The 23831-nt window shown below is 41.9% G+C and overlaps 1 protein-coding gene across 1 annotated transcript in view; it reads left to right on the forward strand.

The window, feature by feature from the left end:
- Positions 1-23831, forward strand: part of TRPV4 (transient receptor potential cation channel subfamily V member 4) — a 158117-nt gene that overhangs the window by 97732 nt on the left and 36554 nt on the right. Inside the window, exons 6-11 of the mRNA XM_082274756.1 lie at positions 6218-6516; positions 12796-12975; positions 14215-14373; positions 16375-16467; positions 18775-18848; positions 20601-20766. Coding sequence (XP_082130882.1) covers positions 6218-6516; positions 12796-12975; positions 14215-14373; positions 16375-16467; positions 18775-18848; positions 20601-20766 — 971 coding nt within the window. The remainder of the gene's footprint in view (positions 1-6217; positions 6517-12795; positions 12976-14214; positions 14374-16374; positions 16468-18774; positions 18849-20600; positions 20767-23831) is intronic.

Raw genomic sequence — 23831 nt, forward strand, 5'->3', positions numbered from 1 at the left:
CTCCTATTCCCTGTTAAAGAACATTCTGCAAGGGAGCTTAGTGCCTCTTGGGCCATTTTGTCATCAGGAGTCAGTGGTTCAAGTGTGCGAGGCGGCTACGTGGTCGTCTGTACACACATTCACAAAATTTTATAAGGTGGATGTACTTGCATCTTCGGATACAGCATTTGGCCGCAAAGTTTTGCAGGCTGCGGTTGCAGAGGCTTCCGCTTCTTGAGGGTGAAATGTTTTTCCTGGTGGTGGTCTCCAGTTGTTACTAGTTGAGCTCCTGTTGTTACCTGGTTGGCTATGTTTAGCCTTGTTGGGAATTCTGCGTTTTCTGTGTTTTTTCCCACCCCTCACATTGACACTGCTTTGGGACATCCCAATGGTCTGAAGAATTGAAGCTGTCTGTCAGTGAACGAAAGGAAACTGAATTTTTGTCTTACTGTAAAATAATTTTCTCTGAGGTTCATTGACAGACACCGCAACCGCCCCTCTGTTGGGGTTGAGTGATTTGTTCTTCTGACACTGCTTGTTACAAACTGGTGTACTACAACAGGAAGTGATGGTATACCCTCTGGGACTGCCCCAGGGGCATATCCAAAAAGGTTTCCGCCTAGTCCTACTCCTAGAGTGCAAGAGCATAAGCCCAATGGTCTAAAGAATTGAAGCTGTGTCTTGTCAGTGAACCTCTGAGAAAAGGATTTTACGGTAAGACAAAAATCCAGTTATTTGTCCTTGACACCAAACGATATGTCGATATGTGGACCAACACCAGCAGATGATATGGATCCCCAAATCATCACTGACTGTGGAAACTTCACACTGGACTTCATGCAACTTGGATTCTGTGCCTCTTCACTCTTCTTCCAGACTCTGGGACCTTGTTTTTCAAATGAAATGCAAAATTTTCCACAGTCCTGTGATGATTTGGGGAGCCATGTCACCTGCTGGTATAGGTCCACTGTGTTTTATTAAGTCCAAAGTCAGTGTAGCCCTCTACCAGGAAATTCTATAGCACTTCATGCTTCCCTCTGCTGACCAGCTTTATGGAAATGCTGATTTCATTTTCCAGCAGAACTTGGCACCTTCCCACAGTGCCAAAAGTACCAATACCTGGTTTAATAATCATGGTATCACTTTTCTTGATTTTGCCAGCAAACTCGCCTAACCTAAACCCCATAGAGAATCTGTGGGGCATTGTCAAGAGGAAGATGAGACACCAGACCCAACAATGCAGATGCGCTGAAGGCCACTATCAAAGCAACCTGGGCTCCCATAACACCTCAGCAGTGCCACAAGCTGATCGCCTCCATACCACACTGCATTGATGTAGTAATTCATGCAAAAGGATCCCCGACCAAGTATTGATGTAGTGCATACACTTAGCTAATCTAATTTTATGGACCCATTGTCAGACCCTACGCTGGTGCAGTGGGTCCTAGGCTCCTTCTGGTGCACGACAATGCCCAGCCTCATGCGGCGAGAGTATGCAGCCAGTTCCTCGAGAATGAAGGAATTGATACCATTTAGTGGCCCCCACCTAACCTAAATCCAATAGAACACCTCTGGAACATTGTTTCGGTCCATCCAATGCCGCCAGGGTGCACCTCAGTCTGTTCAGGAGCTCAGTGATGCCCTGGTCTAGATCTGGGAGGAAATACCCCAGGACACCTTCCGTCGTCCCATTAGGCGCATTGTCAGGCATTCATACAAGCACATGGGGGTCATACAAACTACCGAGTACCACTCTGAGTTGCTGCAATGAAATTTCAGACCAAGCAACTCGTCCTGGACCATGCTTTACCATGCGTTTTTTCTGAAACACAAAGGTGTAAACAGCAATAAAATTATCTTGCAAGCTGCCTAATCTACCATCCCAGTCATGATATGATCCCAGTATTAGATCTCATTTTTTTATGGACACTAGAAGCTATTCATTAAAAATAACTAAATAGAATAGAAAAAGATGTTGCTAATGCTGACCAATTCGATTCCTTGGATTATTTTCCCATGAAGAGGAAACCATGTTGGCCAACAAGAACCATGCTGTTTGTTTTTCTTAGAAAAGGCCAGCTGCTCTGTATACTTATTTATTTTGGCTACAGTTTTTAGGAATAAGACCTTTCAATGCATCAGAGGAATACATTTAATCACAAAGTATGGAAGTAGGGACTGATGAGAGCTGAAATGTTATAGAACCATTGAAATCTGCATTACAAATGCAGATTCAGATACCTGCCTTCCAGATACCATTCAAAATGTCCCTTTCAAAAGTCAATGATAAACTCTGCCATTTTAAATAGACTGGCCGAGTCAGTTGTGAATGTCACAAGTGAATGAACACACTTCTCAAGGTAAAGTGATGCAAGGTAGGTGTTGTGAGGAGAGGTAGTGTTTTTAGGTAGCAATTATAGTTAATTATGGGTGTTCTCTGTTTCCTAGAATGTTTAGCTTGTGCCTGATGTTTTCTCATTTGCCTCATTATCTATTGTAGTTTGAGACAACAGGGCAGGGCAGCACGCAGTGCTGTTGCTAGTGCTGGCCTGAAAGTTAAATGATTGCTGCTAAATATTTTACATGATGCACTTGTCACCTGAGACACTCTTTCAGACCTGTGCTGGTGTAATCTGTATACTTGTTATTATAAATGAATACAATATTTGCACACCTGCATATAAAGGGTCATTCACACTAGCTTTGCTTTTCAGAGAGCATTTGTCAGGTGGTGATGAGGCATTGTATATCCCCGCCTCATTACCTGCTATAACCCCTTGAACCCCACAGTAGCATGCTTCAACCATGTGCATTGCACGTGCTTGCGGAGCTCCATCCAAAAGCAACAGGGGGTAGTGCAGCTAAAGAGAGAAGCAGTTGGGTGAAAGTGTGTCTCAACCACAGGGTTTTACTTCCAACCAACTGCTAGTGTGATCAAGGCCTAAGAGTTATAGAGGGATCATAAAAAAAGAGAATTGGTTTCTAAAAACCCAATAGGACAGTTCTGCATTACCCAAAATACAGATGCATGAAAAGCAATAGACTAGCACACCATCAATACATACGTTTTTGGAATGCTAATATACCCAAAGGACCAAAAAAGTGTGTATGTATAGCAGAGTGGCCACATCATACATTTTGACAATGCTGTACCTGTATAAAATAAGTATGCACACCATATGCAGCATAAAGCAAATTGTCACAAATACTAATAAGTTATTAAACCGTAATACCCCAGATAACTGCACAGGGGGTGGGAGAAGTTGAGGCCTCAAAAAAATATGGACATTTCACAGTGCAAGGCCTCCTCTAAAGCAGAAAACAATTGAATGTATTGATTCTGATGGTGCTTTCCATTTGTCTGAAAACTAGTTCATCTGTATAAACTGTTACAAGCTTATGGCCGGAATACACGATAAGAAAATCGTCCGAAAATTTCCGTTCAGCGAACCATTGGCCGATATTCTACTCATTAATGCCCAGCCATCAATGAGCGATATCGATATTGTGAACGGAAAATACCGTTTGAAAAAACCCAAAAATTCTGTCTCGTTTGCGAATGAACGATATTCTATACATTGGTGTTAAGGTCGTTCATTTGAAATCTGTAGAACATCATCACGCTGAACACTGTTTCGATGGTCGGTGGTCAACGGTCGGGCGATATTTGGCCCGTGTATGTTGGCAACGTTTTTGACCAACAAACACTTTTTCATAAGTCGGTGGTCGAATGATCGGGCGATATTCTACTCGTGTATTCCGGCCATTAGTCTAAGGCTGGCCAGTCGTGGATTAGTGAAAAAAATTACAAGTGTTTGCAATAAATCATCTTTTACTTACTAATAAAATATAAAAAAAAAAAGCTTGGATCATGAACTCCAACCTTATGCTATCACCTTGCTTCAAATATCCGAATGCAAATGTCCCAGTACACAGTGCAATATTATGCAAACAGTCGCTTTTAATGAGTCATTGGTGACATTGAGCTGTCATTTGACACCTGTGTGCTGTCCCCAGGGTAGAAAGGATGGGAAGTATTTCCAGCGTTACCACAGCAGCAGTTGTGACATCCAAGCAGTAAGGATACAATGATACATGCATCAAATCCTATTCTACAGGAGGATACGATGAATCATCCTGGAAATGAACAAAATGTGAATGTAGGAACTGTAACAGGCATAGTTGGTATATAGGACAGTGTACATACCTCATTAGAACAGAACATTTACCCCTCATAGTGAAAGAACAAACACATTGGTTTTAGATCTAAAAAAGAAGAGCCATTTATTTGAGTAGAATTATAAAGTTAGCCATTGTACCATTTGGAGTCCAAAGTATGAGGTGTCAGCATTTTTTGCATTCATGGTGCTCACTGGCTGTAGCCTAGCCTGTTATAAATATGACTACAAACATTTTCTGCATATGTAATGGTGTGCTTCAAATGTCAAGAAGCTCATGGCCTTCCATCTCATGAAAGCCTTCAGGAGTTTGTGTAAATGTGACACAGGCTCAAGCCTGTGTGGGAATGGGAAATGGTAGAAAGGAGAATTTTATTAACAAACATTCTTTTTTAAATCGAACTCTGCAAGCTAGTTTATTTGGCATGATTATTTACATAATGTATTTGATATTTTGCAGAAGTAAAAATCAGGCAATAGTAAAACAACCTGATGGATGGTGTGTTGACCGTGATCACAAATATCTTTAATTTAATTACCTACTATAAATACATACAGTGGGGAAAAAAAATTATTTGATCCCCTGCAGATTTTGTAAGTTTACCCACTTAGTAATGTAGGGTTTATAATTATCATAGGTGTATTTCAAATGAAAGAGAATATTAACTAAAAATCCAGAAAAAAGCACATGATACAAATGTTATAAATTTAGTTGCAGTTCAGTGAGTAAAATAAGTATTTGATCCCCTACCAACCAACTTTTGTTCTGGCTCCCTCAGACTGGCTACAATATGTGCCCATGTGGTACACCGATTAGTCCTGTCACTTTTTAAGAAACTGCTCCTACCAACAACTCATTATGTGTATAAATGACACCTGTTCACAAAATCTCTCTTCCATTCAAACCCACCATCATGGGCAAGACCAAAGAGCGTTCGAAGGACATCCGGGACAAGATTATTGACCTGCTCAAGGAATGGGCTACAAGACCATCAGCAAGAAGCTTGGTGAAAAGGAGAAAGTGCTGCGGTCAGATGAGACCAAAATGTAGCTCTTTTGGCATTAACTCAACTCGCCATGTTTAAGGGAAGAAAAATGCTGACTATGACTCTGAGAATACCATCCCTCCGGTCAAGCATGACAATGACGCAAAACATACTGCCAGTGCAACAAAGGAGTGACTCAAGAAGAAGCACATTAAGGTCATGGAGCCTCCAAGCCTTAATCCTGTAGAACATTTATGAAGGGAGCTAAAACTTCAAGTTGCCAAGCGACAGCCAAGAAACTTTAAGGATTTAGAGAAGTTTTGTAAAGAGTGAACCAAAGTCCCTCCTGAGATGTGTACAAACCTGGTCACAAACTACAAGAAATGTCTTGCCAACAAAGGTTTCCCCACCAAATAGTAAGTCATGTTTAGCTTGGGAGTCCAGTACCTATTTACTCACTGAACTGCAACTCCATTTATAAGATTTGTATCATGTGTTTTTTTTTTTTTCCTGGGTTTTTGGTTTATATTCTGTCTCTATCAGTTAAAATACACCTATGATAAAAATTGTAGACCCTTCCTTTCTTTGTAAGTGGGCAAACTTACAAAATATGCAGGGGGTCAAATAATTTTCCCCACCGTGTATTTGCTTACTATAATTACATATTGACACCTGTCTATGCTCCTTTTTCTGTAGTTTTTCTGAAGACCATGGCAATAAGGGAGCTATTTGCATTATTGTAGAACAGAGTGGGAGATAAAATGTACAGTAACAAAAACAATATTTGAAAATTGTAAAACCAAGCTAGGTTGTCCTAAGAATTGCTGTACTTTTTTTTTTTTTTTTTTTTTTTTTTTACTGTTTGATTTAATAAAGTTTGTGTATTCACCCAAGTGCTATATTTCTTTGGCCTCAAATCCCCTCAGTTGTAGGCTGCAGCCAAGCTACTAGTGTACTTTGCTAAACCAATATGTAATTATGTGCTTTGTGTGAAGTAAAGCAAAAATCTTGGAAGTTGTATTCAAAAGTGCTTGGATATTTAATTTACCTGGATATTTATTCTTTCTATTCTAGGCGAGCTGCCACTATCCCTTGCGGCTTGCACCAACCAGCCTGACATAGTACACTACCTGACGGAGAATGCGCACAAGAAAGCAGACCTGCGTCGTCAGGACTCCAGGGGCAATAATGTCTTGCATGCATTGGTTGCTATTGCTGACAACACTCGAGAGAATACTAAATTTGTCACCAAGATGTATGACCTTCTTGTTATTAAGTGTGCCAAACTGTATCCTGAATGTAGCCTGGAGGCAATTCTGAACAATGATGGTATTTCCCCCCTAATGATGGCTGCAAAGCTTGGAAAAATAGGAGTGAGTATGACCCTTGGTAACTATGAAGGTTTTGGGGATGTTCATTTTTTAGTTTTAGTAAGACACAGAATTGTGTTTTTTTTTTTCTCTCATGCCCACTGTGCGCCATTGGGCAGATTTCTCTTATTTCCTGTGCATGAGACAATGTTGTCACTGTGGTAGGTGAGGCAGTCTCCAGTGGGAATGCATATGGTAAAAAAGCTAACAAGGTTCTCTCCCCCCCCCCCCCATCTTTTTAATATGGTTTATTGTCCTTGTGCCCCTGTTGGGGAGATCTACCCTCACTTCCTATCCCAGTGCCTAGTGAGAGTGCTATCATGGCGAATGGATATTTTAGATCAGGGAAGGGTAGTTTAGATTTGAGAGCCTAGGCAGGGTGTGTATGTTTACTTTTTTGAAAGGACACTTTCCCCTAAAGACTACACAAAATGGCAGAATATTTCTAGAATCTAAAGAAAATACCGGTTTGCCTAGCAAGAAATGCAGTGTCCCTTGCCATTTTCTGTGAGATGAACTGGAATCAAAACAATCTCTACTAATTCCATCAACCCACATATAATGGAGATAAACAAAGGTAGACATGTTTGAAGACATGGTACCAACCCACGGTAGTGCATGTTTCTTCTGTTAAATAATCTGTTTGAAGACATGTTAAAAGTCCAGCCATGGTGGCATCCATGGTCCCTTCCACAGATACAGCGGAGAACACATCATTGCCTCCCTTGGGCAGTAAGTGTTGTTCAGAGGATTACCAGTTGAAAAGAAATTGAAAATCTAAAAAAGAAAAGTAATCTACCACCACATCTAAGAACTAGTAAGCTGCAATACTTTACACTTTTGTGCCTGGGCTAAAATGTTTAAAGCTAGCATCCTGGCATAACTGCTAGTCAAATAAGATTATCACAAGGAAGGCAGCAAGTGGCAGCCCCATTACTTCTTTACATATAATATAATACATCTGTATATTAAGTATACATGTATCATTGAACAGAATTCAAAAACCTACGGCTGCAAAATATTGAAATATTAAAAATAAACAAAAAAAACCTTCCCTATTTATTTGGTATTTTGCTGCCCTCTTGTGGTTTTAGTGAAGATTACATACTAATACAAATATTCATATTTGTGAAGGTAAAATATATAGCATAGTGGATATAAATATACATTCTGGCCATTATTAGCTTGGGCAAGTTATTTTTCAAAAATAAGTGTAGCCGTATTATTTGCAGACCGTCACAACTGAGCTGCTGCACATACGGTAATTTACATTTTGCATTGCTCTGAAAGAGTACAGTGGCAAGAAAAAAATATGTGATCCTCTTGGAATTACCTGGTTTTCTGCAGTAATTTGCCATAAAATGTCATCTGATGCTTATTGAAGTCACATTAGACAAACACTATGTGCTTAAACTGATAACATACAAACAATTCTAATTTCTTGTGCCTTTTTTTAACACACCCATTAAACATTCACCGTGCTGGAGGAAAAAGTAAGTAAACCTTTGGAGTTAAAGGGGTTGTAAAGTCAGAAGGTTTTTTTAACTTAATGCTCTTCTGTGTGCAGCAGCCCCCCCCTAATACTTACCTGAGTCTCATCTCTATCCAGCGATGTCCACAAATGCCTCAGCCATCCAGGACACACTCTCCTGATTGGCTTAGACACAGCAGATGTGCCATTGGCTCCCACTGCTGTTAATCAAACTCGGTTAGCCAATCAGGAGAAAGAGGGGGCAGGGCCAAATAGCAGCTCTGTGTCTGAATGGATACACGGAGCTGCAGCTCTGCTTGCGTGCCCCCAATAACAAGCTGCTTGCTGTGGGAGCACTCAACAGGATGGAGGGGCAAGGAGCTCCAGCCAGGGACCAAAGAAGAGGAGAATCCATGCTGCTCTGTGCAAAACCATTACACCGAGCAGGTAAGTATAACATGTTTGGTATTTTTTATAGAATAAAAGAGACTTTGCAGTAACTTTTAATAGCTGGTTTAACCTCCTTTTGGCCGCAATAATTTCAAGTAAGCTCTTTTGGTAGCTCTGGATCAGTCCTGCACAACATTCAGGAGGAATTTTTGACCATTCCCCTTGTAAAGAGTCAGCCTGGGGCAGGGTTAAGAGAGGGTTAATTGGAGAGGGCAAGTACTTTCCCTTCAGCCCTGCTTATTAACCACTTGAAGACCAGGCCTTTTTCTGACACTTCTCACATACATCAGTCAAAATCAGTAAAAAATAAAGACCTCTACCTGTGCCATGTCCTTATTTTGGTATACATGCAAGATATCTTACTTCTTATGGACTTTGCTGGCACCCACATGAGATGAAACCATAAAAAAAAAAATTAAATCTTTATTGTTTATTTATCGACTACTGCAATTCCCTTCTCGTTGGCTTACCTCTACACAGGCTATCCCCCCTTAAATCCATCATGAATGCTGCCGCCAGACTCATCCACCTTACCAATCGCTCAGTGTCCGCTGCTCACATTGTAAAGCGCTGCGCAAACTGTTGGCGCTATATAAATCATGTATAATAATAATATTGTACAAATAGTCATAAAAGATTGCATATATTGTGTTCACAATTCATTAAAAGCAAATACATATTGCAATATGATACATCAGTTCCATTTGGGGCCACTATACAAACGCCTCCAATATACTTGTCTTTGTCTCCAGGACTGGAGGTGTATGCATTAAATCCGCTAGTAGACGCGTTTCGCAAAAACGTGCGTAGCTTGCTCAGAAATAGTATGTGGAGTATCATGCCCCTCCTGCCGCCTTACGTGACTCACCCAGGCTCTCCTGTTCCACCAGGAGGCCCAAGTGACCAGCCTGCACTTTCCCCAGTTGGCCAGAGACCCAAACAAAGCCGGAATTAGCTTTGATCTGGTCTCGGATCTAGTAACCCTGAAGCGTTGTCATGAAATCACTTCTGGGTAAATGGAGCCTTAAAGGCGCCAGTTTTAAAAAAAAAAAATGTCAGTATTCAAAACAAAGGAGGGATTTGGTATCTTATAGACCACAGATCCCTCCAAAAAGAAATACCCGACACAAGACTATTGCTGTCACAAGGGATGTTTACCTTCCTTGTGAGGGCAAGAATAGTGATCAAAAATATTTAAAGGGACAGTGTAAAAATTAAATAAAAAAAAAAAGATTTAAAGCACCCCATCCCTCCGTGCTCACACTCGGAAGTGAACGAATATGTTAGTCGTGCCCGCAAATGTGAATAGTCTTCAAACCACACATGAGGTATCACTGCGATCGTTGGAGCAAGAGCAAAAATTCTCCTGTGTAATTCTAAACTGGTAGCCGTTAAAAAAATTGTAAACCCTTGCGTATGTAGATTTTTAAATACTGTAGTATGTTGCCATTCCACAAGTGTGCGCAATTTGAAAGCATGACATGTTGGCTATCTATTTACTCGACGCAACATCATCTTTCACAATGTAGAAAAAATTAGGCTAACTTTGCGGTTTTTTTTTTTTTTTTTATTAATGAAAGTGTATTTTTTCCAAAATTGCATTTGAAAGACTGCTGTGCATATACATGTGACAAAAAAAATATTGCAACAGCCAACATTTTATTCTCTAGGGTCTCTGCTAAAATACATATATATATAATGGTTGGGGGTTCTAGGTAATTTCCTAGCAAAAAATACAAATTTTATCTTTTAAGCAACAAGTGTCAGAAAAAGGCTTAGTCCTCAAGGAGTAAACCAACAATCTCTTGTTTTGATTGAGCTCTATGGGTTCAGGCAGGAGGAGGGCAGAGGAATGACTAGATTTGTGTCAGACCACTTCCTTCTATTCCCAAACACCACAGTCCCAATGAATCGTATAACACTGTGTTTAGTTCAGTTCAAACAAGGTAACCTTTACGTCTTTAGAACCGCTCATTTAGTAATAGAGCGCTGGGTGAAAGTATGGGCCCTTATGGCACCAGTGATTTTAATCCCTTGTGGCGGGTGGGAGGGCAGAGAGAGAGCTATTTGATCTTTTAGGAGAAAGAAGGCCTTGCGTCTTCAGCTAGTTCTTTTAGTGGTGTAGATGTTCTGGCAAGCAGGGTGGACAAAGCCCTACAGGTTTAGACAGGGGAACAAGACAATGGCGTCTGCATGCAGTGTCCCTTGTTATAGGAGGTTGGGCAAGTACCCGCTCACCAGTCCAAGCGACCTCTGGTATTGAGTGTCATGAGGGTTCTGCAGCAGTCTGTCTTGAGGGATGGCGCTCGACCCTGTGTCGCGCCGTGCTCAGCCCAGCTGTATCTGGCGTGGATATGAAGAGACCACCCACTCGAGAGGACTCTCCTCAGCACAGTTTAGCACCAAGACACTGCTTTCAGATCCAGGTTGTGGTCCCAATAGGACGATTCTGTTCCCACAAAGGTTTTTTTATATCCTCCCCCAGCATTCTGCCCGAGAACCAGCAGTGACATGTTGGGTCACACCAGTCCTCCAAGGGCATAGAGCCGAGTGGGGGGCCATCTTGCTCTCACTTGACTCCTGCCCAGCAAATTGCTGCATCAGATCAATTCCGGGCTTAATGGATGGCTGCGGTAAGCTCGGAAATGATTGGGGAGGGCACCTCTCCTGCCGCCTCTAAGAACTAGTTCACACCTATGCAGGTTGCAGTTTGCATACTCCAGGTGCATTTTGCATTTTTTGATACACGTTTTTGATCCATTGAAGTCTATGGAACCAAAAATCAGAAACAAAGTCCCTGGTCCTTTGCACAAAATGCATAGATGTGAACGTGACCCATAGGAAACCATGTTAAATGGACTGTAGTGTGTTTTTGTGAAACAGAAAAACGCACTATAAAATGCATAGATGTGAACCAGGTCTTGAAGGCGAATGATATCGGGATTATGGCAGCTAGCTTAACCACTTCAATACTGGGCAGTTTCACCCCCTTCCTGCCAGGCCAATTTTCAGATTTCAGTGCTCTCACAATTTGAATGACCATTGTGCGGTCATGCTACGCTGTACTCCTATGAAATTTTTATTATTTTATTTAGACAGATGAAGCTTTCTTGTGGTGGTATTTTGTGCTAAACAATCGAAAAAAGACCAAAAAAAAAAAAAGTTTTTCTTTGTTTCTGTAAAAAGTAATTTTTTCTTTTCCACTGATGTGCTCTATAAAGGCTGTATTGATGGGCACTGATGACACTGCGTCTGCTTCCTTGTCACACAGAGGGAGATGACCACGGATGCTGGTGAAATGGCAGTGACTGGGATGGAGCTCCGGACAGGGGAGGCGCTGGATTTCCCTGGGGCGATCGATCGTCAGATGGACAAGAGCCGAAGAGAGGGATGAAGTCAGCGTTCCGGGTCTGTGGAGCACACTGAGAAAGCAGTGGGAACAGGGCGACCGGTGATGACATCAATCGCCGCTCCAGGAAGTGGACATTAGCCTGAGGAGCTTGCAGGCGGTGGTGGGCAAGCTGAGTCGAGTTGGTCCCGTCACTATGGCAACAAATTTTGCACGCCTACACCTTGCCAAGCCATAGTGATGGGACCAACTCGGCTTGCCCTCCACCGCTGATCGATTTGCCCCAGGGACATCCGGCTCCATCCCGGTCATTTCCATTTCACCGGCATCCATGGTCATCTCTCTCTGTGTGACAAGAAAGCAGACGCAGCCCCAGTGAGAAAGCAAGGTTTTTCATCCAGGCGGCCACCATAAGGTTTTTATCGGTTTTACCCCTGGTTATGTTGGCGAATAAAGACTGAACTTTTAGGACAATCACCTTGGGGTTTTTTGCTGTAATTGCACCGTCTATCAGTGTCCATTGACCATTGGGCTTTCTTCATTACCAAGCCTAATTCTAAGCGCTCTTCTGTTTGTATTTTATTGATTAAGTGACTCTCCTTCCCATGGAGGTTTTTACGAGCAGCTAAGACATTCAAGGCTGTCTATTTCACCATCATCTTCTTAGCGGGCGTCAGATTCTTTTTTTTTTTTTTTGGACATTTGTAGCAGTCTTTTGGCTATAGCGCGGTCAGCAAGTGGTTAAATTGCATTGTGTTTGTCTATTGTTGTGACTTAGATGAGGATCAGATGACATTTTATGGCAAATTACTACAGAAAATCAGTTATTTCTCAGGGGATCACATTTTTTCTTGCCACTGTATTCTTTAACATGCTCTTTTAAGTTTCATTCAATCAACATGTAGCATTTATATTACTCTGACATGCATCTTAATTTTTCATTTAGACCTATCTTTGACTGAATTTGCTATTAGTAATTTAGACGTTGATTGACTTATTATGTCCCTTCTAGATATTTCAACATATAATCCGCCTAGAGATAAAGGATGAAGACGCTAGGCATTTGTCGCGTAAGTTTCGGGACTGGGCCTATGGCCCTGTTTATTCCTCTCTGTATGATTTGTCTTCCCTAGACACATGTGGCGAAGAAGTGTCAGTGCTGGAAATCTTGGTTTACAACAGCAAAGTGGAGGTAAGAACAGCCAATTTGTGTTTATACTCTAACAAACCAGTGTTGGACAATTTTACATCAGCATGCAGAGATGCATTATAATATGGCTTTTAGTTAAAGGTCCACATTAAAGCATATGTAAACCCAGTAACAAAGTTGTATATATTGCACTTTACTAAATGGGTGGCTGCATTTTTTTCCCCAGGCATTTTTTTTCTCTTTCCAGTAACACTCTTCCTGTTCTGGGGTGACAGCTCACTTATAGTACCATATCTGTGCAGGAGCAGCATTGTCAGAACACCTCCCTTTCTCCTAACCTAGGAGGAAGATACTTTGTAGTTCACAGAATGAGCTGGGAACACTGATAATAGTGCAGCACTGGCAGTCAATGAAATTAATGGGTCACTTATGGCAAAAGAGAATGTAATCTGAGTAAGCACAAGCGGTTGGTGAGTTATTTACTTGCTGAACAGTAATACAATTAAAGAGGCCCTACGACCATTGTAATAAGAAAAAAAAAAAGGTCGGGAGCTACAAATACTGTAGCTGCTGACTTTTAATAACAAGATGCTAACTAGTCCAGGAGTTCAGCGCTGTCTTCATCTGGGCCACTTCTTTGCCAGTCTTGGGATTCTTGGTGTTACCATCTTGACTGTGGGAAGCTTCCTGTGGTTTCACAGCTGGCTCCTCACTCCACATGCATGAGAAACGCAGCTCTGTCAGACTGATCCTGCAGCCTCCTGGGACACGTGGGAGGCTAGGAGGATGGGGTGCAAAACCCAGAAAAAAATAATAAAAACAGCCAATAATGGGGGGGGGGGGTGAGGGAAGAGCAGAAGAAACTTCACTTTTACATGTCTGTACAGCCAGATCTCCATTCACCTAGAAGAACTGTGTTGAAGCCTGGCTGGGACATTTATAAAATGTGTATGGGATACACTGCACTTGTTAGGAGACCTAATAGAAGTAACAACACCATTAAACAAGGACTGATTAAGCATGAGCTCATTTTAGCCAGTTAATACTCTCTAACACAACAGTTCATTGGGCAAATGGCTTAGCTGACAAATCGCTAGGCCTGGCCTGCTATACATCATTTATGTTAATGTTCTGAATATTGTGGATTTATACAGAAACGGTGCCTAATAATAAATATCATAGAAATATGTATTAATTGCTTAGTTTTAAGTGTTTATTATTTTCAGAGCAGATATGTCTCTGAGCAGAGCTGTCAGATATTTCTGTCTGTCTCCCATGCAGAACCGCCATGAAATGCTAGCAGTTGAACCCATCAACGAACTGCTGAGAGATAAATGGAGGAAATTTGGTGCTGTCACATTCTACATTAGTGTTATCTCCTATCTCATTGCCATGATCATCTTCACGTTAATAGCATATTACAGGCCAATGGAGGGCAAAGTGAGTGTAAAAAAATTAAACCATCACATTAACACTTGTTAATGTGAAAACCTTCTAAACCTGACTGTAAAAGTGTGATCTCTAATATATTTCAGAATTTTTCACCCAAATGCATTAGGTGGAGAAAGTATGGATAAGTGTGGGGGTGTGTGATACCCGAAAAGTGGTTTGGTATTTCCTATTAAAGTATACATGAACCCTTTATATATATTATACACACACACTATGTAACCAAAAGTATTGGGATGCCTGCCTTTACATGCACTTTAACTTTAATTGCATCCCAGTCAGTGCTGAGTTGGCCCACCCTTTGCCGCTATAACAGCTTCAACTCTTCTGGAAAGACTGTCCACAAGGTTTAGGAGTGTTTCTATGGGAATGTTTGACCATTCTTCCAGAAGTGTATTCGTGAGGTCAGGCACTGATGTGGACAAGAAGGCCTGGCTCGCAGTCTCCACTATAATTCATCCCAAAGGTGTTCTATTGGGTTGAGATCAAGACTCTTTGCTGGCCAGTAAAGTTCCTCCACCCCTAACTCGCTCATCCATGTCTTTATAGACCTTGTTTGTGCACTGGTGAGCAGTCCTTTTGGAACCGGAAATTGGGAGCATGAAATTGTACAAAATGTCTTGTTATGCTGACACCTTAAGACAGGGACGGGGAAACTTTTTTCTGCCGAGGGCCATTTGGGTATTTTTAAAATCATTCGGGGGCCGTACAAAAGTATCAGCTTAAAAATGTGCCTGTTATATTTGGTCAAACATTTAATTAACTCACCCCTAATGTGATGGCTGCAACTGCTTCTCTTTGGTGAGGTGTGTGATGTTAGCTGGTATCGATGATGTTGCTACTGGCAACTGGTTTTCCAGGTTTCCCCCCTCTTAATGCAGAGTGATTAGTGTCCCCCCTTAATGCAGAGTGATTAGTATCCCCCCTTAATGCAGAGTGATTAGTGTCCCCCCTTAATGCAGAGTGATTAGTGCCCCCCCTTAATGCAGAGTGATTAGTGCCCCCCCTTAATGCAGAGTGATTAGTGCCCCCCTTAATGCAGAGGGATGAGTGCCCCCATCAATGCAGTGTGATTAGTGCCCACAATCAATGCAGAGCGCATGGGGATTAGAGCGCCTCCTGATTACACACAGAGCAGGGTTCTTCTACTTACCCGGCACGGGCGCTCTCATACGAAGTCACGCCTCCTGGACCGACTCCTGTGATAGACGTCACCACTGTGCTGTCTATCATAGGTAGGAGGCGTGACTTTGTATGACAGCAGCCGCGCCGGGTAAGCAGAGGAACCCGCTTTGTGTGTAATCAGGAGGTGTTTCCCCTCCCCTTCCCCTCCGGAGGCAGCCCAATGGCAGGGCCGGATCACATGGCTTCGGGGGCCGCATACGGCCCGCGGGCCATAGGTTCCCCACCCCTGCCTTAAGAGTTCCCTTCATTGGAACTAAGGCCAAACTCCTGAAAAACATCCCCACACCATAATCCCCCCCCTCCCACCCCTCCACCAAATGATTTGGACCAGTGTGCAAAGTAAGGTCCATAAAGACATGGCTGAGCGAGTTTAGGGTGGAGTCCTGATCTCGACCCGATAGAACACCTTTGGGATGAATTTGAGCTGAGACTGTGAGCCAGGCCTTCTCATTCACATCAGTGCCTGACCTCACAAATGTGCTTCTAAAGGAATGGTCAAATGTTGGCGTAACAAACGCTTTGTTACCTATTAATATTATTATTTTGGTATGAAAGGCTCAAATTTACACACACATTTTCACAAAAAAACTATATATTAGTACATGCATTGCTCACTACATTTCCGAGACATTTCCTTTTGTGAGCTGGTGCCTAAGATTCAACTGCATACTCTAGGTGAAGCATTTTGCTTTGCTTTGCAAAAGGGCAACATTTTCTCTGTCCTCTCCTCTGCTTGTCACCATTTTTTTCCCTTTGTATTCTTTTCTCTCTTAACGAAGATCTGTTGTTTTTTTTTTTTTTTTTTAGCCACCCTACCCATACAAGACCACAACGGATTATCTACGGCTAGCAGGAGAGATTCTTACACTTGTTACAGGAATATTTTTCTTTCTTTCCAATGTAAGTACGGTTTATATACCTTAATAATAATAATAAAAAAAAAAAAAAAATATATATACAAAACTTTCCTTGAAACTAAGCTGTTCTAGTGCTGTGATGTCAGCGCTGCAGCCACTTCCATCTTCATCCATCTTGCTTCCAGGCTCGCGGGCACCGGCTCTGTGACTGGCTGGAGCCACAATGACGTCACTCCCGTGCATGTGCGTGGGAGCCGCTGTTCACAGCACAGGACTCGGAAGGAACGGCACAGGTGGCCGTTTCTTTAGATCGCATGCGCCAGTCATGTAATTAGCTGCATGTAATGTAAATAGCTCCTAAACGGTCCACATTTTAGGAGATATTTAAACTACCTATAGGTAGTGACGTCATCGCGGCTCCGGCCAATCACTGCGCCGGAGCCGTCTCTTCCGGCCAATCAGCGCGCCGGAGCCGCCAAACCCAGAAGAGACGACGAGGGATCATGGCAGCGCCCGCAGCGATGTCCGGGGGTCCGTGTCGGGGCTTTGTTTTAAGGTAAGTTACACATAATGGGCTAGTATGCGATGCATACTAGCTCATTATGCCTTTTGTCTTGCAGGTTTTTTTTTTTTATTTTTTTTTTTTATAGGGTTTACAACCGCTTTAAGTTAGGCTGATTGGTTCACCTCTTTGATAAAAGGCAGGTGGAGAGAACTATTTGAGTTCAAGCGATTATCACCCACATTTACTTGCTAGCACTGGCGAGGCTTGAGGGGTCGCAGGGATCATGCTCCATGGGGACCATGTGGTTTCCCTGTCGCAGGCATCCCTAAATGTTGGACCATGGTGTGTATTTGGACCGGGTAGTTGTCCCATCCAGACTGCCATGGTCCTATATTTAGCATCTGGTTCTTCCCCCAGCCTCCGCCGCTGTCATCACAGAGGAGCAAATTGTTAGGGGCAGAACAGATTTTAATGGAGAGCAGTAACAGGACCTACCGGACTTAACTTTTCAAGGTAAACAGCTGGTCTAAAGAGAGGGGGGCTAAGGTGTGATGTGGGGGACAGAGCTGTGAGGGGAAAAAGCTGCAGGGGTCTGTAAATTGGGGAGAAGGGCTGCGAGAGGCTGTAGTATGAAGCGGGGTGGGGGGGCGGCTGTGAAGTGGGGGGCTTAGTTGCAGTTGGCTGTGAAGTGGGAGGCAGAGCTGTGGGGGGGGGGGTGAAGTGGGAGGCAGAGTTGCAGGGGGAAGCTGTGGTGTGAAGTGGGGACAGACCTGCAGGGGGGGCTCTGATGTAAAGGGGGGGGGCGGTGCTGCAGGGCACTGTGATGTGTAAAGGGACACAGTACAGGGGGCTGTGTTATGAAGGGTCAGGCAGAGGAAACCACTGTAGGGAAGGGGCGGAGGACACTCCTGTGGGGAGGGGGGGGGGTGTTATATGAATGGGGCAGAGGAAACTGCTGTTGGGGCTGTGATGTGAGGGACATTGCACATACATGCGATTCAGACCTCCTACTAGAAGGAAATTGTAGTGATTGGACCTTTGTGAATTTTAACTCGATACCCCTGTTTGACACTGTATCTGGGGAAAAAGAGCTTGCCGTGTCACTCTGTGTGGCTAATTCAGTCAACTCAGAGGGCCCTCTGAATTTCTGGTTTCACCTACACAGGGTGATGGGGGGCAGATCACCTTTTACATTGGGTCCCACTAGCTATAAGCTGCTCCTCCTGCTTGCTAGTGCTAGTTATTACCCCAGTTCAGAAATTGTCTGATTTTATTATGTTATTGAATAATGTTCTAGAGTCTATCACTTGCCCATTTTATCTATTATCTTGCTTTTTACGGTCAGCCATAGGCTTTGAATGGTTGTGCTGAGAGCAAGCTGAAAAAATGCTGCAGGCCAATCCGTTTTTTTTTTTTTTTTTTTTTTCTGCAATCCCATGGCTGTTTACTTCGTACCCTTATAACTTCCTCTTGCATTTTTTCACATGCTTCTTCCTGTCTTTGATTCACATCACTGTAGCCTGGAAAAATAAAGTCCAGTTCTATAGCTACATTTTTATACTTTCATTTTTCATATAATTGTAGAAGGTGGGAGAGAAGTCATCATTGGTTGCATAGGGTTACTGTCCTTATCTATATAATATATTTAATAGTATTAATTGGCCTGTGGGTCCCTTACCTGCAGTGTGAAGGCCAGAGTGGGTAGGAGATGAGGTACATTCTACGGAAGCTTTATATGAGCGAAAGGTGCGATTTAGTTTTGGATCAGTGTGTTCCTAATCTTATCAAGCAAAAATTTCAGCATTACAAAAAGACTAAATCCTGTCTCATATTTGTTTCTTTAAGCTAAAAGACCTGTTTATGAAGAAGTGTCCGGGTGTAAATTCCTTGTTTATAGATGGATCCTTCCAACTGCTTTAGTAAGTTTTCCTTTCCCATATTGGAAGCAAGTGCTAGGATTTTTTCTCAGAGTGGTAGAACATGAATTATTGACAAAATCTGATACTGTACTTATACATTGCTCAAAAAAATTAAAGGAACACTTTGAAAACACATCAAATCTCAATGTGGAAGATTATCATGCTGGATATTTATACTGATATGGACTGGGTAATGTGTTCTAATCGGAAGAATGTCACATCATTTGATGGAAATGAAAATGATAAACGTTAGAGGGCTGAATTTTACTGAGAAAATCAAAGTCAAAAAATTATGCAGCAGGCTAGTCCATTTTGCTGAAATTTCATTGCAGCAACTCAAAATGGTACTCAGTAGTTAGTGGCCCCCGCGTGCTTGTATGCATGCCTTACAACGTCTGGGCATGATCCTCATGAGATGACGGATGGTGTACTGGGGTATTTTCTCCCAGATCTGGACCAGGGCATCACTGAGCTCCAGAAACAGACTGAGGTGCAACCTGGCAGCGTCTGATAGACCAAAACATAATGTCCCAGATGTGTTCTTTTAGATTTAGGTCAGGTGAGCGGGGCGCCATTCAATGGTATCAATTCCTTTATCCTCCGGGAACTGGCTGCATACTCTCACCGCAAGAGGCCGACCATTGTCGTGCACCAATGCATTCAGGACCCACTGCACCAGCGTAGGGTCTGACAATGGGTCCAAGGATTTCATCCCGATACGTAATGGCAGTCGGAGTGCCATTGTCTAGCCTGTAGAGGTCTATGCGTCCCTCCATGGATATGCCTCCCAAGACCATCGCTGACCCACCACCAAACTGGTAATGTTGAATGATGTTACAGGCAGCATAACATTCTCCACACCTTCTCCAGACCATTTCACATATGTCACGTGCTCAGGGTAAACCTGTTCTTATCTGTGAAAAGCACAGGGCGCCAGTGGCGGACCTGCCAATTCTGGTGTTCAATGGCAATTTTCAATCAAACTCCACTGTGCCGGGCAGTAAGCACAGGGCCCATTAGAGGATGTCGGGACCTCAGGCCACCCTCCATGAAGTCTTTTTCTGATTGTTTGGTGAGAGACACCAGTTTCCTGCTGGAGGTCCTTTTGTAGGGCTCTGACAGTGCTCATCCTGTTCCTCCTTTGCAAAAAAGAGCAGGTACCGGTCCTACTGATGAGTTAAGAATCTTCTACGGCCTTGTCCAGCTCTCCTAGAGTAATTGCCTGTCTCCTGGAATCTCCTCTATGCTCTTGAGACTGTGTTGGGAGACACAGCAAATCTTCTGGCAATGGCACGTATTGATGTGCCATCCTAAAGGAGTTGGACTGTCTGTGCAACCTCTATAGGGTCCAGGTATCGCCTCATGTGATCAGTAGTGACGCTGACCCTAGACAAATGCAAAACTAGTGAAAAACACTTAGCAAAAAATGTCAGTGGCCTCTACCTGTAAAACTATTCCTGTTTTGGAGGTCGTCTCATTGTTGCCCATCTAGTGCACCTGTTAATTTAATTAACCCCAAAGCAGATAAAATGGATTAACAACCCCCTCTGCTACTTAACTGACCAGATCAATATCCCAGGAGTTATAGTGACTTGATGCTATACTCTGATTAAAAAGTGTTCTATTAATTTTTTTGAGCATTGTATTTTTCTTAGTCACCAAAGTTCTACCTGTAAAGTATTAGGCATCCAATACAGAACTGAAGCATTGTGATCTTACAGAGTTTTACCATTTCTGTCTTTCTATCTTCAGCTTCATATATTCGGTACTTGTCATTGTCACGGCTTCCCTGTACTTGGCTGGTATTGAGGCTTACCTGGCTGTAATGGTGTTTGCCTTGGTTTTGGGATGGATGAATGCACTGTATTTCACTAGAGGTTTGAAGCTTACTGGAACATACAGCATTATGCTTCAGAAGGTATGTAAATAAAACAGCAGTCCTCTTTACACCAAAAATAATGATCTATTTTGGATGCATGGAACATTTGCCATGTCGTACGGAGGTGTGCCGTAGATGTAGCTGTTCTAGCACGGATTCTGTTCTGCAAACATTTGTCAGGTTACCCTGACTGATGAAAGCCTCTTTATTTGTTCAGTCAGTGAGAATTATTTACTAATCCTAAGCCCTTTGTTATATTTTGTGTTCAGCCATGCAGAATTTTACAGTAATATAAGTTTATGACCTAATTGTGCAAGTATGTCTGTTAATTTTACCCAGCTCTTACATTGCGATAGTTTAATGATGCTATTGTTTTCATTGTGCAGTGTACAAATCATCCCTGTAGAAGAATTGCAGCATTATTAAAGTAATTTTAAAGGCTCAGCTTTTTTTAAAATTAAAATAAGAAACCGGTTATACTTACTTGCTCTGTGTAATGGTATTGCACAGAGTGTCCCTAAACCTCCTCTTCTGGAGTCTCCTGCAAGCGCTTTTGTCTCCTCCATCTCCGTGTCTGTCCCCATAGCAAGCTGCTTGCTAGGGGGGCAGATGTGCAGGCTCGCTCCAGATCCAGGCTATGTGTGTTCACAAACTAAGTTTACAAACTTCAAGATTGTTCAGATTATGAAGAGTATGCTACAAAAAAAAAATTGACACACAATCTAGAAATATGATTTAAAATGTTGGCCATAGTTAAAGGGTAACTTCATTTTTGTGGGGGAAAAAATTGCAAATAAAAATGAATATAAGATATTCAATTGTGACACAATGAATATTCTTAAAAAATAATTTTCCTTTTCAATCTGCTGCTCTGTAATTTTCTGTGGAGTGCAATGCAATATAGCTACCTGGAGGTGTTCTGCACACAGAATGTATACAGAACGCCCCCTAGAAACATTTCCTGCTTGTATGTTTGGCTCACTGATTTTACCAAATGTTTGCACTAAGATGTCAGTCAGATTTCAGATATCCCTGCAAAAAAATAAAATTTTTGGTGAGATACTCCCAATAGGAACACATCTAAAGGGATGTAGGCCCAGCAGCTCATCCTCATTAGTGCTCTGAAGCTGATTGATAATTATGAAACCACTCCTATTAGACACACTCAGTACAGGGGCACAGACAAACACACGTGGATTTCTTCAGAATAACAAAAGGTAAGAATCTGCAACAAGGTTTCTTAAAATCCTTGTAATGTACATAGATTACCCAGAGGGGAATGTTTTTTTTCTCAACAAAAGTGGAGTTACACTTTACGTTTTAACCGCCCCCAAAGAGTACTTACCGCATGATGAAATTATTTTTGTAGAGGGTGCCTAACATCTTGCATGTGTCTTTGATTTTCACTTTTGCCAAGTAAGCACTGTGATTTTTTTTTTTCACAAATGCTGGACATTTTATTTATGGGAGCATTCATGCCTCCAGGTTGTCATATTACAATTACATTTTTTTACAGTTTTAGAAAATTACTGCAACTGCAGGGCGACATGGAAAGATAATTTTCAATAACATTGAATTAAATGAAATGGCTGGTGTAGCAATTTTATCTGCTATGGTATTTTTTTTTGTTTTACAGAAGTGAAGTTTACCATTTAAGGCTTTAAGAAATCTGAACTGCTGGTGGGATATTCAATTCATTGAGTGTCCACCAAAAAAGAAGCCTACAGTATTGGGTGGCATAGATTTTTAAATGCAAAAGCATTGCCTGGTATTACAAATGTATTACAAATCAAAATCTTACTGTGTATGGCCAGCTTAACCCTCACCTTAAAGTAAACATATGCTTTACCTATGAAGCGCAACAGGTCATAGCCCCAAAAGCATATGCTTATGGTACCTCCACTTTCTTTGAAAAACAAAAATAGCGAATTAAAAAATGAATATGGTATTAACAATTGTTACTTAAGCCATTTTGTAATATAATGTTTTTAAAAATTACCTTTCCTTTTTAGTCTTCTGCACTCTAATTTTCTTTGAAATGCAATATGGCAACCTGAAGGCGTTCTGTACCCAGATGGTGTGCAGAATGCCCCCCAGAAATGTAATTTCCTGATTGTGTGATTGGCTTACTGATTTTCCCAGAAATCTGCACTAAGATACAAGTCAAATTTTAGACCGCCCCTGCAACAAAATTGTAATTTTTGGCAAGATACTCCCAAAGGGAAAAGCGCATCTAAAGTGATTCAGACCCTGCAACTTTTCTCATAAGAATGCTGCAAGCGCAGCAGCTGATTGATGATTATTAAATCACTCCCATTTACATTCATTTTGGACATGAACACAAACAAATGGCTACGTATAGGGATCCACAACAAAGTTTGTTAAATTCTTTGAAATGTACATAAATCACACAGAAAAGAATGTGTTTTTTTTTTTTTTTCCCCCCTCAATAAAAGTGGAAGTACTTCTTAACCTCCTTTCTGTCAACCTGTGATCTGGAGCAATTAAAGACAGCCTCATGTCCAGTCGGACTGGCTGGCTGACTTTCAACTCCCTGTTACATAGGTTGACTCGCATGGTTCTCCAAGCCAAGAAGTAATGGGCATTTCCATTGCTACCAGCAGCTAAATGGTGGAGGAGCAGCATAAAGGTTTTTGATTGATAAATGGTTTTTATGCTGCTGGGGTTTTTGATTGATAAAAAGGTTTTTATACTGCTGGGGCCTTAGCCGCAGAACTAAACTCTCACATTTTAACATTAAATGTTTTTAATCCTTATGCTGCAAAATAGATAAGAATGTATATTTTATATTTACTTGTGACTTTTTTTTTTTTTTTTTTTAACTCTTATTCAGTTGCTTCCTGGTTCTTGGTGTAGGCCCATAATGTTGTAGATCCCAGGAGCCTTAATGGACATTTTTCATCTGTAGGAGGGACTTTCTTAGCTTATTTTGCTGGGAAATCAATTTGAAAAACACACACTAGCATTTCTGGCGATGGCCATCTTGGGTAAGGGCAAATCATTCATGTAGCTTCTGCTTCCTGGAACCCATCCGCTCTTAGCTCAGGCATGCAGGCAGGAAGGTTTAGCTTAGAAAACACCTA

This window comes from Pelophylax lessonae (assembly GCF_965119305.1).
Source record: "Pelophylax lessonae genome assembly, chromosome: 1".
NCBI lineage: Eukaryota > Metazoa > Chordata > Amphibia > Anura > Ranidae > Pelophylax > Pelophylax lessonae.